Below are 17,318 nucleotides of genomic sequence, written 5' to 3'. Positions count from 1 at the left end.
ATAAAACTAACTTTATTAAACATGTACTGTAGACAAAATGCATACTGTAAAAAAACAAACAGCATAAGCTCTAAGGGTATGTGCCCACAATCAGTAAACGCTGTGGGTCGGCTGCTGTGTGCTTGTGCAGCGACCAACCCGCAGCAGCCAGATGTTACAGTATAGTGGAGGGGATTTAGAGAAATTCCATCTCTACTATGCATGCACTGACATCTGCTCCTCACCCGCAGAGACAGACATGTGGCGCGTCTCTCCAGACCCCAGCATGTCTATTTATCTTGCGTAGGCGCGAGTCTCTGCAAGAGAAATCTCACCCGTGCAATGTATAGAACACTGTGATACAGCACGGTTCAATGAACACATGCGGAATCTCTTGTGTTCAAAAGATGGCGGCACTTTGGATGCAGCACATGTCCGCTGCATCCAAAGGGCTGCCATTTCCAGATCGTCTGCACATACCCTAAAAATTGGGTGTTTTGAAAGCCGTGTTTTTACTGCCAAGAGAGCAGGCTTTGGCTGCAAAAAAAAATGCACCAAAAACGCTGATTCATATGCACACTTGTTCTATATGTGTATGGTTTACCCTTATTATTTCATGAGGGAATTCATTTATTTCTATATAATAAATGCCCTGATTCAGCAGACAATATTCCTGACTTGCGTCATCCAGAGAGTAGTGACAGGTTGCCCTGAGAGATTAAAAGCAGTGATTAAGTGACTGTGGTCAGAGCCTATGCTGATCTCTGCTATATGTGACTGTGAAACCTGATCCTACAGCAATCAGCACAGAGCTCCAGGACCACAGTCAAGGGGGGTTTGAGAGAGACGCTACGGGACTACAGAGCAATGCACGGCATTATTCACTGCTGTACACCCTTTGGGCACTTCATAAAGGGGCTGCAGATGCAGGAGGGCCCTTGTAGGTGGGGGCCTAAGGCATCTACCTGGTCTGCCTGTCCCAAATGCTGGTCCTGCCTGCTGATACAGACTAAGGGACCTTTTTAAATGCTTAAGAAGCCTTTGCAGGTGTTTTTTGTTAATTATTCTAATTTACTGAGATAATGAAATGGGGAGACACCAACTTTGGTCTCCTTCATGTGTTGTGCCTGTATGAGTAGGTCTCCGAAACCAGCAGGCCTGCACTTAATTTCAGTCAACTAGCTGGGTTACTATCCTTGCATTTTTCTAACAGAAGTGATGTTTGGGAAAAATTTGGCTGGGAAAAAAAATTGAGCTCTTGCATGAGGTATCAGTGCTCCCAGAAAAGAAGGCTTACACCTTTCCCTTACCTACCTTATCTTAATTAAAACTTCAATCCAAAGCTCTAAATGCTGGTCCAGACCCTGATACCTTATGCATGGCTCATGGTTGACTGCTTTGTTGCCGTTCTAAAATGTTCTACTTAGGGTCAATTGATCAGTCAACTACCTGTGTTGCCATCCTTACATTTTTCTACCAATACTAGACTACGATACTGATGTTTGTGCCACCTGAGTGTGGCTGGGAAAAAAAAGTTTACATTTTTGCATGAGGTGTCAGGGCTCCCAGAAAATAATGCTTACACTGCTCCCTTACCTATGTCATCCTAATTGAAACTTCAATTCTAAGCACTAAATGCTGGCTCAGACCCTGATACCTCCTGCATGGCCCATATATAACTGCTGCTGTGCCATTATCAAATTTCTACCATGGGTCAATTGATGCCACTATTCATGGTATCTGACCCTAATTTTTGTAAATGTTTGGACTCAAAGTTGGGTCTTCTTCATGTGTGTTGCCTTAATTTGGCAGACCTCTCAGAGCACCAGGCCTACACAAGCCACTCATCCACCTGTTACTGATCAATGTCAAAGCCCTGGAGGCAAATTCTCATGTAGATTAATGTTTGACACATAGTTCTTAACAGCTCATTTGCATATAAGAAAACATGTGGATTGTCTGGAATAAGACATTGGTTCACAGATATCAATGTATTATTTTATTCAGCTTCCTATGACCTACATGCCGATATAGATGGCTTAGGAGAGTTGATCCTACTGACAGATTCCCTACAAGGTCCCGTTCACATGCTAAGTACCGTATATACTCGAGTATAAGCCGAGATTTTCAGCCCATTTTTTTGGCTGAAAGTGCCCCTCTCGGCTTATACTCAAGTCATTGTCCCAGGGGGTCAGGAGGGGGAGCAGCGGCTGTCAAATACTCACCTGCTCCTGGTGCAGTCCCTGCATCACCGATGATCTCCAGGCACCGGCAGCTCTTCCTGTGTTCAGCAGTCACATGGTACCTATGGGAGTGGAGTCCATATTCATTACTTTAATGAATGGTACGATGTGACCGCTGAACATAGGAAGAAACTGCCAGTGCCTGGAGACCATCTGTCAGTGAGAAGCAGGGACCACGCCAGGAGCAGTTGAGTATAATGGGTGAGGGTGGGCATTGCGCATTTTTACCTGTCCCTGTTCCACAGCAGCGTGCCGATTGTCTTCCGCATCCTCTGGCTTTGACTGTTCAGGTCAGAGGGTGCGATGACGTAGTTGGTGCGCACCGCCCTCTGCCTGAACAGTCAGAAAGATGGAAGGCAGAGCAGCGCGCAGCGGTGGAACGGGGACAGGTTAATATCGTGAGTGCCAGGAGCTTGAGCGATGAGAGGTGAGTATGTGATTTTTTAAATCGAAGCAACAGTATATGGGGCATAATCTATGGTGCATCTTATGGGGCCATCAACCTTTATACAGCATTATATGGGGCATAATCTATGAAGCATCTTAAGGGGCTATCAACCTTTATGCCGCATTGTATGGGGCTAATCTATGGAGCATTTTATGTGGCCATCAACCTTTATGCCGCATTATATGGGGCACAATCTATGGAGCATCTTATGGAGCCATCAACCTTTATACAGCAACAGCATTGTATGGGGCATAATCTATGGAGCATCTTATGGGGCCATCAACTTTTATACAGCATTATATGGGGCATAATCTATGGAGCATCTTATGGAGCCATCAACCTTTATGCCGCATTGTATGGAGCATAATCTATGGAGCCTCTTATGGGGCCATCAACCTTTATACAGCATTATATGGGGCATGATCTATGGAACATCTTATGGGGCTATCAACCTTTATACAGCATTGTATGGGGCATAATATATGGAGAATCTTATGTGGCCATCAACCTTTATGCTGCATTGTATGGGGCATAATCTGTGGAGCATCTTATGTGGCCATCAACTTTTATACAGCATTATATGGGGCATAATCTATGGAGCATCTTATGGGGCCATCAACCTTTATACAGCATTATATGGGGCATAATCTATGGAGCATCTTATGGGGCTATCAACCTTTATGCCACATTATATGGGGCATAATCTATGGAGCATCTTATGGAGCCATCAACCTTTATACAGCATTGTATGGGGCATAATCTATGGAGCATCTTATGGGGCCATCAACCTTTATACAGCATTGTATGGGGCATAATCTATGGAGCATCTTATGTGGCCATCAATCTTTATGCCGCATTATATGGGGCATAATCTATTGAGCATCTTATGGAGCCATCAACCTTTATACAGCAACAGCATTGTATGGGGCATAATCTATGGAGCATCTTATGGGGCCATCAACTTTTATACAGCATTATATGGGGCATAATCTATGGAGCATCTTATGGAGCCATCAACCTTTATGCCGCATTGTATGGAGCATAATCTATGGAGCCTCTTATGGGGCCATCAACCTTTATACAGCATTATATGGGGCATGATCTATGGAACATCTTATGGGGCTATCAACCTTTATACAGCATTGTATGGGGCATAATATATGGAGAATCTTATGTGGCCATCAACCTTTATGCTGCATTGTATGGGGCATAATCTGTGGAGCATCTTATGTGGCCATCAACTTTTATACAGCATTATATGGGGCATAATCTATGGAGCATCTTATGGGGCCATCAACCTTTATACAGCATTATATGGGGCATAATCTATGGAGCATCTTATGGGGCTATCAACCTTTATGCCACATTATATGGGGCATAATCTATGGAGCATCTTATGGAGCCATCAACCTTTATACAGCATTGTATGGGGCATAATCTATGGAGCATCTTATGGGGCCATCAACCTTTATACAGCATTGTATGGGGCATAATCTATGGAGCATCTTATGTGGCCATCAATCTTTATGCCGCATTATATGGGGCATAATCTATTGAGCATCTTATGGAGCCATCAACCTTTATACAGCATTGTATGGGGCATAATCTATGGAGCATCGTATGGGGCCATCAACCTTTATACAGCATTGTATGGGGCGTAATCTATAGAGCATCTTATGTGGCCATCAACCTTTATGCCGCATTGTATGGGGCATAATCTATGGAGCATCTTATGTGGCCATCAATCTTTATGCCGCATTATATGGGGCATAATCTATTGAGCATCTTATGGAGCCATCAACCTTTATACAGCATTGTATGGGGCATAATCTATGGAGCATCTTATGGGGCCATCAACCTTTATACAGCATTGTATGGGGCGTAATCTATAGAGCATCTTATGTGGCCATCAACCTTTATGCCGCATTGTATGGGGCATAATCTATGGAGCATCTTATGGGGCCATCAACTTTTATACAGCATTGTAAGGGGCATAATCTTTGGAGCATCTTATGGGGCCATCAACCTTTATGCCTCATTGTATGGGGCACATTTTCTATCTAGCATCTTATGGGGCCATAATCAACCTTTATACAGCATTGTATGGGGCAAATGTTTCTATGGAGCATCTTATGGGGCCATTATTAACCTTTGTGCAGCATTATATGGGGCATATTTTAATATGGAGCATCTTATGGGGCCCATTATAAACTGTATTGAGTATTATATGGGGCTCCTGATTCAATATGGATATTCAAAAACACTTAACCTACTGATGTCTCAATTAGTTTTACTTTTATTGGTATCTATTTTTATTTTTTTAAATTCACCAGTAGCTGCTGCATATCCCACCCTAGGCTTATACTCGAGTCATTAAGTTTTCCCAGTTTTTTTGTGGAAAAATTAGGGGTCTCGGCTTATACTCGGGTTGGCTTATACTCAAGTATATACGGTATATTGTTAGTATTTTACATTAGTATTTGTAAGCCAAAACCAGGAGTGGGTGAAAAATGCAGAAATGATGTACATGTTTACAGTATACTTTTCTTCTGATTGTTTCACCCCTGATTTTGGCTTAAAAATACTGATGTAAATGCTGAGCAAATACTGAAAGTGTGAATGTGGCTTAAGATGTTACACAATTTGATTTGTTTAAAAAAAAGTGTTGCTGCACTCTGACAAGCTTTTAATGGCATTTCTGCTGTACCCTATGTAACTACACAGCTATATAAGACCGTACTATCAGTTGCAGCTGATAGTTGAGCATATACAACTTCTGGCAAAAGGAAAATTTAAAAAATATATTGATATTACAGGCACAGACTATTCAGCTACTTCTTTGTGTGAGTTAACACATTTTTTTTTGCCCATTTGTTTTATCAAAGTAGTGTATCTGTTGTTTCTCTTGTCCTGTGAGCTCATCTAGATAAATTACGTCAGTGAATAACGAGCTCAGCGGCCAGCTGGACACCTAAGCTGAGCACATAATTTATCACTACAATGAAACCTTAAGGCCATGTGCACACGTTCAGGATTTTTAGCGTTTTTTTCGCGTTTTTTCGCTATAAAAACGTGATAAAAACGCGAAAAAAACGCTAACATATGCCTCCTATTATTTACAAGGTATTCCGCATTTTTTGTGCAAATGTTGCGATTTTTTCCGCGAAAAAATCGCATAGCGGAAAAAAAAGCAACATGTTCATTAAAAATGCGGAATTGCGGGGATTCCGCACACCTAGGGGTCCATTGATCTGCTTACTTCCCGCACGGGGCTGTGCACACCATGCGGGAAGTAAGCAGATTATGTGCGGTTGGTACCCAGGGTGGAGGAGAGGAAACTCTCCTCCACGCACTGGGCACCATATAAGTGGTCAAAAAATAAGAAATAAAATAAAAAACAGTCCTATACTCACCCTCGATGTCCAGCGCAGTGTTCCCGCCTCTGTGCTGCACGCTGGCTGGTTCCTGTAGCTGGTGTGCGGAGAAGGACCTTGCCGAATGACGTCACTGTCCTGTGATTGGTCGAGACCGCTCACGTGACCGTGACGTCATGGAAGGCCCTGCGCGCACACATCAGCTATAGGAATGGACGCCGGTGAGGAGATCTGATGTCTGCGGGTGAGTATAAGCATTTTTTTTATTTTTTTTATTATTTTTAAACGTTCTATCTTTTACTATAGATGCTGCAAAAGCAGCATCTATAGTAACAAGTTGGTCACACTTGTCAAACGCTATGTTTGACAAGTGTGACCAACTTGTCAGTCAGTTTTCCAAGCGATGCTACAGATCGCTTGGAAAACTTTAGCATTCTGCAAGCTAATTACGCTTGCAGAATGTTAAAAAAACGCAAAAAAAACGGAAAAAAAACGCAAAAAAAAAAATGCGGATTTCTTGCAGAAAATTTCCGGTTTTCTTCAGGAAATTTCTGCAAGAAATCCTGAACGTGTGCACATACCCTTGTAGCCGGTCACGTGATCACATCACGTGCCTGTGACGTCACGCAAGGTCCTGTACCTTGCTGGCTTTTTTGCTTTCACATTAACCCCTTCACCCCCAAGGGTGGTTTGCACGTTAATGACCAGGCCAATTTTTACAATTCTGACCACTGTCCTTTTATGAGGTTATAACTCTGGAACGCTTCAACGGATCTTGGCGATTCTGACATTGTTTTCTCGTGAAATATTGTACTTCATGATAGTGATACAATTTATTCGATACAATTTGCGTTTATTTGTGAAAAAAATGAATATTTGGTGAAAATTTTGAAAATTTCGCAATTTTCCAACTTTGAATTTTTATGCCCTTAAATCACAGACATATGTCACACAAAATACTTAATAAGTAACATTTCCCACATGTCTACTTTACATCAGCACAATTTTGGAACCAAAATTTTTTTTTGTGACGGAGTTATAAGGGTTAAAAGTTGACCAGCAATTTCTCATTTTTACAACACCATTTTTTTTTAGGGACCACATCTCATTTGAAGTCATTTTGAGGGGTCTATATGATAGAAAATACCCAAGTGTGACAGCATTCTAAAAACTGCACCCCTCAAGGTACTAAAAAACACTTTCAAGAAGTTTATTAACCCTTCATGTGTTTCACAGAAATTTTTGGAATGTTTAAATAAAAATGAACATTTAACTTTTTTTCACAAAAAAATTATTTCATCTCCAATTTGTTTTATTTTACCAAGGGTAACAGGAGAAAATAGACCCCAAAATTTGTTGTACAATTTGTCCTGAGTACGCTGATACCCCATATGTCGGGGTAAACCACTGTTTGGACGCATGGCAGAGCTCGGAAGGGAAGGAACGCCATTTGACTTTTCAATGCAAAATTGACTGGAATTGAGATGGGACGCCATGTTGCATTTGGAGAGCCCCTGATGTGCCTAAACATTGAAACCCCCCACAAGTGACACCATTTTGGAAAGTAGACCACCTAAGGATCTTATCTAGATGTGTGGTGAGCACTTTGACCCCACAAGTGCTTCACAAAAGTTTATAATGCAAAGCCGTAAAAATAAAAAATCATATTTTTTCACAAAAATGATCTTTTCGCCCCCATTTTTTTATTTCCCCAAGGGTAAGAGAAGAAATTAGACCACAAAAGTTGTTGTGCAATTTGTCCTGAGTACGACGATACCCCATATGTGGGGGTAAACCACTGTTTGGGTGCATAGCAGAGCTCGGAAGGGAAGGAGCGCTATTTTACTTTTCAATGCAAAATTGACTGGAATTAAGATGGGATGCCATGTTGCGTTTGGAGAGCCCCTGATGTGCCTAAACATTAAAAACCCCCACAAGTGACACATTTTGGAAAGTAGACCCCCTAAGGAACTTATCTAGATGTGTTTTGAGAGCTTTGAACCCCAAGTGTTTCACTACAGTTTATAACGCAGAGCCGTGAAAATAAAAATTTTTTTTTTTTCACAAAAATGATTTTTAGCCCCCATTTTTGTATTTTCACAAGGGTATCAGGATAAATTGGACCCCAAAAGTTGTTGTCCAATTTGTCCTGAGTACGCTGATACCCCATATGTGGGGGGGAACCACTGTTTGGGCGCATGACAGAGCTCGGAAGGGAAGGAGCGCCATTTGGAATGCAGACTTAAATGGATTGGTCTGCAGGTGTCACGTTGCATTTGCAGAGCCCCTGATGTACCCAAACAGTACAAACCCCCACAAGTGACCCCATATTGGAAACTAGACCCCCCCAAGGAACTTATCTAGATGTGTTGTGAGAACTTTGAACCCCCAAGTGTTTCACTACAGTTTACAACGCAGAGCCGTGAAAATAAAAAATCTTTTTTTTCCCACAAAACTTATTTTTTGGCCCCCAGTTTTGTATTTTCCCAAGGGTAGCAGGAGAAATTGGACCCCAAAAGATGATGTCCAATTTGTCCTGAGTACGCTGATACCCCATATGTTGGGGTAAACCCCTGTTTGGGCACACGGGAGAGCTCTGAAGGGAAGGAGCACTGTTTTCCTTTTTCAACGCAGAATTGGCTGGAATTCAGATCGGATGCCATGTCCCGTTTGGAGAGCCCCTGATGTGCCTAAACAGTGGAAACCCCCCAATTATAACTGAAACCCTAATCCAAACACACCCCTTACCCTAATCCCAACAGTAACCCTAACCACTCCTCTAACCCAGACACACCAACCCTATTCCCAACCATAAATGTAATCCAAACCCTAACCCTATCTTTAGCCCCAACCCTAACTGTAGCCCCAACCCTAGCCCTAACCCTAGCAAAAACCCTAGCCCTATCACTAGCCCTAACACTAGCCGTAACACTAGCCCTAACCCTAGCCCTAACCCTTACACGTTAGACAATTAACCATATGAAGTCTCTTTGCTTGCATATTTTGCACTAATATTTTGTGGCAATACTTATGTACCTTTAATAGGTTCTGCTGGCTCTTCATGTTTCTTTTTGGGTTCTGTTCTCTCTTCTTGTTTTTTCACTGGATGCTCTGCAAAGGTATTGGATATTTATTCATACTATTTTAAAGATAGAAAGGATAAATCTTCAGCAGTCATGTAAAAAAATAAAAAAAAGTATATTTGTGACAATCCACCAACATCCACCTTTGGCCAGCAACTTCTTATTGTCACCCCCTAATACAACCTTGCATCCCCTTCCCTCTTCAGGAAATGCCATTATAAACTGACCAAATGGTTACAATTCGGTCACATGATGAGAATGTACAACTGTGTAGTGAGGAAGTATTTTCTGTACTCCCTAAAGAAGCAAGAAGGATTAGGGGTGTATGTGTATTGTCATATTTGGTCACTTCGCTTAGCGAACCTCGTCAAGGGTAAGATTGCATCTATTACTTACATATAGATCTACCTAATATTGAGGTTATTATCTATTTAGCAGATTTAACATACCTATTTCACATTGTGATATGCATTTGTATTGTTGCTTATGAACTAGTATGTTGTCTGCAATGATTTTGCCTTCTGGCTGTCTTAAGATACAGTATGTATAATAAAATCTAAATAATTTTAGCTTTTAAGACTTTCTTTTCTTGTTGAAATATTGATTTGGAGTGGCTAATGGTAACATTCTGAATATTAGTGAAGCTTTATATACAGTCTTACTGCATATATGCTTAACTCCAAATTTTTGATAGGTTGGATATTCCTAACAATTTTTTATGGCAACACTTAAATTAGTTAAGTACCTTTCCTAGGTTCTGCTGGCTCCTCCTCTTTCTTTTTGGGCTGTGCTGACATTTCAAGTTTTTTCACTGAAGGCTCTGCAAAGGTAATAATGACAATTAGTATTGCACTTAAAGTTAGGATAGAACCTAACCAAAGGAGACAGGCAGAAATAACACTGAATTTATTTCAGTGGCGCATCATGTATGATACATTTGGCAAGTGGGGCTCTATATGCTAAACAGTCCTAATTACACCTTCTCTTAGCTTACATACTCTTTCTTAATTTTGCTGTCACAGACTTAGATACCTATCTTGGATTCTGCTGGCTCGTGATGTTTCTTCTTGGGTTCTGATGGCGGTTCATGTTTTTTCATTTGAAGCTCTGTAAAAGTATTGGAGATTACTACTGTACTAAAGTTAGTCAAGTTAAAACAAAACAGACAATACAGAAAGTGCACCAAATTAATGTAAGTGGTGCACTTTGTATGATAAATTTGATACTTGTGGCTTTATATGCTTGACACTTTCCCTTACTCCTTCTCTTAGCTAGAACCCTCTGCATCAATATTTTTTGCACAGAGACCTAGTTACCTTTCTTGGGTTCCGATGGCTCCTCCTGTTTCTTCTTGGGTTCTGCTGGCACCGTATGCTTTTTCGCTGGAGGCTCTGCAAAAGAATTAAAGATTTATCAATGCTGTTTGAAAGTTAGATAGTATTAAACTACAGCAGACAGGTAGGAACTACACTATAAATATTTGGGTGGTGCACTTTGCATCATATATGTGGCACATGTGGCTGAACATGTGGGACAATCTACTTTACACCATCTCTTGGCTTGCATATTTTACACAAATATTTTGCGGCAATATTTAAGTACCTTTCTTGGTTTCTGCTGGCTCCTTCTGTTCCATTTTGGGTTCTTTCGGTTTGTCATGTTTTTTCACTGGTGGCTCTGCAAAGTTATTGGAGATATATTAATACTGTGCTAAAGTTTCACATGATAAAACTAGTTCAGACAGACAGAAACTACACCACATTTATTACAGTAGTGTGAATAAATTTGTTAGGCAATCTTCCCTTTGCCACCTCTTGACTTGCATACTCTACTTCCATATTTTGCTGCAATACTTAGATACCTTTCTTAAGTTTTGCTGGCTCTTCTTGTTTTTTCACTGTAGACTCTGCAAAAGTATTGAGGATTTTTAGTAGTGTCATAAATCTAGACCAGACAGGCCAAAACTGCAACTAATTTTTACTGTGGTGCAGAATGTGTAATTATTTTAGCACATAAGACTTGACTTGTTACACTCTCTTTCTTACGCTACATCTTACCCAAGAATACTTTACATCAGGGGTGGGCAATTCATTTTTCCAAAACGAGCACATGTGAGACAATTATTATTATTTATATTTCTTAATATTTTTCAGAATTCAAGTCTGTTGATTACCTGCTACAAGTCATACATGTTACAACAGAGCTTATAATAACATGTTCTGTCATCAGTAGCAGCTAATCAAAACTGTATAATTTACTGCTGTTTTTATATTTTATAAAGAGCAATAATTCACATTGTTTCTGTTATTCCACTACACTCTATAATGCACCCACAGCTCGCCACACAATATGATGCACCCCCACACACAATATGATGCCAGCAATCACCCCCATGAAGTGTGATGCTACTACAGGTCCCTACACAGTATTGTAGCGCCACTGCCACATCCATATATGATGCCCCATACAATTCTCACACACCGTGTGATACCCATGATGCTCAAACCTAACCTCACACAGTATAAAGCCCCCACATCTGCCCACACACAGTTTGATGACCTTCCAGCCCCCAGACAGTGTGATGCCAATACAGCTCCCCTCACACACTGTCCCCGACATAGTATTACAGCAGAAAAGGTCACCACACAGTTTCATGACCCTTCACCACAGCACAGATATGCATCAATATTTTGTTCTAATACTTGTGTACCTTTCTTTAGTTCCACTGGCTCCTCCAGTTTCTTTTTGGGTTCGGCATGCTCGGCATGTTTTTTCATTGGCGGTTCTGCAAAAGTATTAGAGATTTAATAATACTATCCAATTTTAGGCAGGATTAAACTACAGCAGAGGTAAAAACTAGAGATGAGTGAACTTGTTAGAAAAACATTCCCTTATCTCAAATTCAGCTTGAACGTAGCTCAGTTGGATTTGTGTTCGGTTTCCCAAGCACCTTTCCATAAAATCAGCACATTTTGGGGCCTTATATCGGCCAATGGGTCTGCCACTATTAGCTGTACGCAGGGCGTTGCTAGGGTCAGAAAAGATTGGGGGCCCAAGGCCCAAGACAAAGAGTTGCTCCCAACCCCCTCTTAATTTTTTTTTAACACCACAGATAACACAGTGATAACTCTCTGAGTACAGATAATGTAGTAGAGGTCACCTGCAGTCCTATGCAACACCACAGATAGCCGTAGCGTTTCAGAGTAAGACTATGTTCACATGCAGCATTTTTTTCAGTAGTCAAAACCTTTTCTATTGGCAGTAAAAATGTTGCGTTCAAATCACCTGCTTATCAGCTTGTTTTGTGGTGTTCTTCACACTTTTTTCAGATTTTTTTTGGAGTAAGGATGTTTGCTTTGCCTACAGTATGTTTAAGGCCACGTTCACATGTTGAGTATTTGGTCAGTATTTCACATCATTATGTGTAAGCCAAAACCAGGAGGGTGAGAAAAACAGAAGTGGTGACGAGTTTCTCATTGTTCCACTGCTGTTTCTGCATTACAAATACTGATGTGAAATACTGAACGAGACCTAATAGTTTAATTCACCAAAACCATTTAAAAAATTGCAGCAAAAAATGCAGTTGCAATATCTGCAGCTTTTTTATTCTTTCATTTCTTTTTATGGGTGAAAACACACTGAAAGAAGTGACAAGCTACAGATTTAAAAAGCGCTGCAGGTCTGAAATCCAGTCATAAAACAAACAAGCGCCTGCAGGAGATTTCGGAAAACTCCTATGTTTTGCTGTCACTTTAAAAAGCAGCTTTTGGCCATGTTCATATGCAGAATTTTTGCAGCTTTTTCTTCTGCAAATAAGAAGTTCAGAGCATTTTACAGCACAAGTAAAAACTGAGATTTTCAGAAATCTCCTGAACGCCCTTTTATTTTCTCCTGACTGAATTTCACAACTGCAGCCTTTTTTAAATCTGCAGCATGCCGCTCTCAGCAATTTTTTCACCCGCAGAAAGCAATGAAAACATTTAAAAAATGCTGAAAAATGTGGCAACGTTGTTTTTCTCGCTGCGTTTTTGGTGAATAAAACTAACTTTATTAAACATGTACTGTAGACAAAATGCATACTGTAAAAAAACAAACAGCATAAGCTCTAAGGGTATGTGCCCACAATCAGTAAACGCTGTGGGTCGGCTGCTGTGTGCTTGTGCAGCGACCAACCCGCAGCAGCCAGATGTTACAGTATAGTGGAGGGGATTTAGAGAAATTCCATCTCTACTATGCATGCACTGACATCTGCTCCTCACCCGCAGAGACAGACATGTGGCGCGTCTCTCCAGACCCCAGCATGTCTATTTATCTTGCGTAGGCGCGAGTCTCTGCAAGAGAAATCTCACCCGTGCAATGTATAGAACACTGTGATACAGCACGGTTCAATGAACACATGCGGAATCTCTTGTGTTCAAAAGATGGCGGCACTTTGGATGCAGCACATGTCCGCTGCATCCAAAGGGCTGCCATTTCCAGATCGTCTGCACATACCCTAAAAATTGGGTGTTTTGAAAGCCGTGTTTTTACTGCCAAGAGAGCAGGCTTTGGCTGCAAAAAAAAATGCACCAAAAACGCTGATTCATATGCACACTTGTTCTATATGTGTATGGTTTACCCTTATTATTTCATGAGGGAATTCATTTATTTCTATATAATAAATGCCCTGATTCAGCAGACAATATTCCTGACTTGCGTCATCCAGAGAGTAGTGACAGGTTGCCCTGAGAGATTAAAAGCAGTGATTAAGTGACTGTGGTCAGAGCCTATGCTGATCTCTGCTATATGTGACTGTGAAACCTGATCCTACAGCAATCAGCACAGAGCTCCAGGACCACAGTCAAGGGGGGTTTGAGAGAGACGCTACGGGACTACAGAGCAATGCACGGCATTATTCACTGCTGTACACCCTTTGGGCACTTCATAAAGGGGCTGCAGATGCAGGAGGGCCCTTGTAGGTGGGGGCCTAAGGCATCTACCTGGTCTGCCTGTCCCAAATGCTGGTCCTGCCTGCTGATACAGACTAAGGGACCTTTTTAAATGCTTAAGAAGCCTTTGCAGGTGTTTTTTGTTAATTATTCTAATTTACTGAGATAATGAAATGGGGAGACACCAACTTTGGTCTCCTTCATGTGTTGTGCCTGTATGAGTAGGTCTCCGAAACCAGCAGGCCTGCACTTAATTTCAGTCAACTAGCTGGGTTACTATCCTTGCATTTTTCTAACAGAAGTGATGTTTGGGAAAAATTTGGCTGGGAAAAAAAATTGAGCTCTTGCATGAGGTATCAGTGCTCCCAGAAAAGAAGGCTTACACCTTTCCCTTACCTACCTTATCTTAATTAAAACTTCAATCCAAAGCTCTAAATGCTGGTCCAGACCCTGATACCTTATGCATGGCTCATGGTTGACTGCTTTGTTGCCGTTCTAAAATGTTCTACTTAGGGTCAATTGATCAGTCAACTACCTGTGTTGCCATCCTTACATTTTTCTACCAATACTAGACTACGATACTGATGTTTGTGCCACCTGAGTGTGGCTGGGAAAAAAAAGTTTACATTTTTGCATGAGGTGTCAGGGCTCCCAGAAAATAATGCTTACACTGCTCCCTTACCTATGTCATCCTAATTGAAACTTCAATTCTAAGCACTAAATGCTGGCTCAGACCCTGATACCTCCTGCATGGCCCATATATAACTGCTGCTGTGCCATTATCAAATTTCTACCATGGGTCAATTGATGCCACTATTCATGGTATCTGACCCTAATTTTTGTAAATGTTTGGACTCAAAGTTGGGTCTTCTTCATGTGTGTTGCCTTAATTTGGCAGACCTCTCAGAGCACCAGGCCTACACAAGCCACTCATCCACCTGTTACTGATCAATGTCAAAGCCCTGGAGGCAAATTCTCATGTAGATTAATGTTTGACACATAGTTCTTAACAGCTCATTTGCATATAAGAAAACATGTGGATTGTCTGGAATAAGACATTGGTTCACAGATATCAATGTATTATTTTATTCAGCTTCCTATGACCTACATGCCGATATAGATGGCTTAGGAGAGTTGATCCTACTGACAGATTCCCTACAAGGTCCCGTTCACATGCTAAGTACCGTATATACTCGAGTATAAGCCGAGATTTTCAGCCCATTTTTTTGGCTGAAAGTGCCCCTCTCGGCTTATACTCAAGTCATTGTCCCAGGGGGTCAGGAGGGGGAGCAGCGGCTGTCAAATACTCACCTGCTCCTGGTGCAGTCCCTGCATCACCGATGATCTCCAGGCACCGGCAGCTCTTCCTGTGTTCAGCAGTCACATGGTACCTATGGGAGTGGAGTCCATATTCATTACTTTAATGAATGGTACGATGTGACCGCTGAACATAGGAAGAAACTGCCAGTGCCTGGAGACCATCTGTCAGTGAGAAGCAGGGACCACGCCAGGAGCAGTTGAGTATAATGGGTGAGGGTGGGCATTGCGCATTTTTACCTGTCCCTGTTCCACAGCAGCGTGCCGATTGTCTTCCGCATCCTCTGGCTTTGACTGTTCAGGTCAGAGGGTGCGATGACGTAGTTGGTGCGCACCGCCCTCTGCCTGAACAGTCAGAAAGATGGAAGGCAGAGCAGCGCGCAGCGGTGGAACGGGGACAGGTTAATATCGTGAGTGCCAGGAGCTTGAGCGATGAGAGGTGAGTATGTGATTTTTTAAATCGAAGCAACAGTATATGGGGCATAATCTATGGTGCATCTTATGGGGCCATCAACCTTTATACAGCATTATATGGGGCATAATCTATGAAGCATCTTAAGGGGCTATCAACCTTTATGCCGCATTGTATGGGGCTAATCTATGGAGCATTTTATGTGGCCATCAACCTTTATGCCGCATTATATGGGGCACAATCTATGGAGCATCTTATGGAGCCATCAACCTTTATACAGCAACAGCATTGTATGGGGCATAATCTATGGAGCATCTTATGGGGCCATCAACTTTTATACAGCATTATATGGGGCATAATCTATGGAGCATCTTATGGAGCCATCAACCTTTATGCCGCATTGTATGGAGCATAATCTATGGAGCCTCTTATGGGGCCATCAACCTTTATACAGCATTATATGGGGCATGATCTATGGAACATCTTATGGGGCTATCAACCTTTATACAGCATTGTATGGGGCATAATATATGGAGAATCTTATGTGGCCATCAACCTTTATGCTGCATTGTATGGGGCATAATCTGTGGAGCATCTTATGTGGCCATCAACTTTTATACAGCATTATATGGGGCATAATCTATGGAGCATCTTATGGGGCCATCAACCTTTATACAGCATTATATGGGGCATAATCTATGGAGCATCTTATGGGGCTATCAACCTTTATGCCACATTATATGGGGCATAATCTATGGAGCATCTTATGGAGCCATCAACCTTTATACAGCATTGTATGGGGCATAATCTATGGAGCATCTTATGGGGCCATCAACCTTTATACAGCATTGTATGGGGCATAATCTATGGAGCATCTTATGTGGCCATCAATCTTTATGCCGCATTATATGGGGCATAATCTATTGAGCATCTTATGGAGCCATCAACCTTTATACAGCAACAGCATTGTATGGGGCATAATCTATGGAGCATCTTATGGGGCCATCAACTTTTATACAGCATTATATGGGGCATAATCTATGGAGCATCTTATGGAGCCATCAACCTTTATGCCGCATTGTATGGAGCATAATCTATGGAGCCTCTTATGGGGCCATCAACCTTTATACAGCATTATATGGGGCATGATCTATGGAACATCTTATGGGGCTATCAACCTTTATACAGCATTGTATGGGGCATAATATATGGAGAATCTTATGTGGCCATCAACCTTTATGCTGCATTGTATGGGGCATAATCTGTGGAGCATCTTATGTGGCCATCAACTTTTATACAGCATTATATGGGGCATAATCTATGGAGCATCTTATGGGGCCATCAACCTTTATACAGCATTATATGGGGCATAATCTATGGAGCATCTTATGGGGCTATCAACCTTTATGCCACATTATATGGGGCATAATCTATGGAGCATCTTATGGAGCCATCAACCTTTATACAGCATTGTATGGGGCATAATCTATGGAGCATCTTATGGGGCCATCAACCTTTATACAGCATTGTATGG

The 17,318-nt window shown here is 41.6% G+C and overlaps 1 protein-coding gene across 1 annotated transcript in view; it reads right to left on the bottom strand.

Moving 5' to 3' along the window:
- Positions 1–17,318, bottom strand: part of LOC143807646 (uncharacterized) — a 1,106,746-nt gene that overhangs the window by 167,396 nt on the left and 922,032 nt on the right. Inside the window, exons 84-90 of the mRNA XM_077289447.1 lie at positions 11,838–11,912; positions 10,989–11,033; positions 10,730–10,804; positions 10,444–10,518; positions 10,160–10,234; positions 9,873–9,947; positions 9,081–9,155 (exon numbers count right to left, since the gene is read on the bottom strand). Of these exons, the coding sequence (XP_077145562.1) occupies positions 9,081–9,155; positions 9,873–9,947; positions 10,160–10,234; positions 10,444–10,518; positions 10,730–10,804; positions 10,989–11,033; positions 11,838–11,912 (495 nt within the window). The remainder of the gene's footprint in view (positions 1–9,080; positions 9,156–9,872; positions 9,948–10,159; positions 10,235–10,443; positions 10,519–10,729; positions 10,805–10,988; positions 11,034–11,837; positions 11,913–17,318) is intronic.

This window comes from Ranitomeya variabilis, chromosome 2 (assembly GCF_051348905.1).
Source record: "Ranitomeya variabilis isolate aRanVar5 chromosome 2, aRanVar5.hap1, whole genome shotgun sequence".
In the NCBI taxonomy this organism is placed as follows: Eukaryota; Metazoa; Chordata; class Amphibia; order Anura; family Dendrobatidae; genus Ranitomeya; species Ranitomeya variabilis.
The sequence above is the reverse complement of the archived record's forward strand: the minus strand, read 5'-3'. Positions and strand labels throughout refer to the sequence as shown.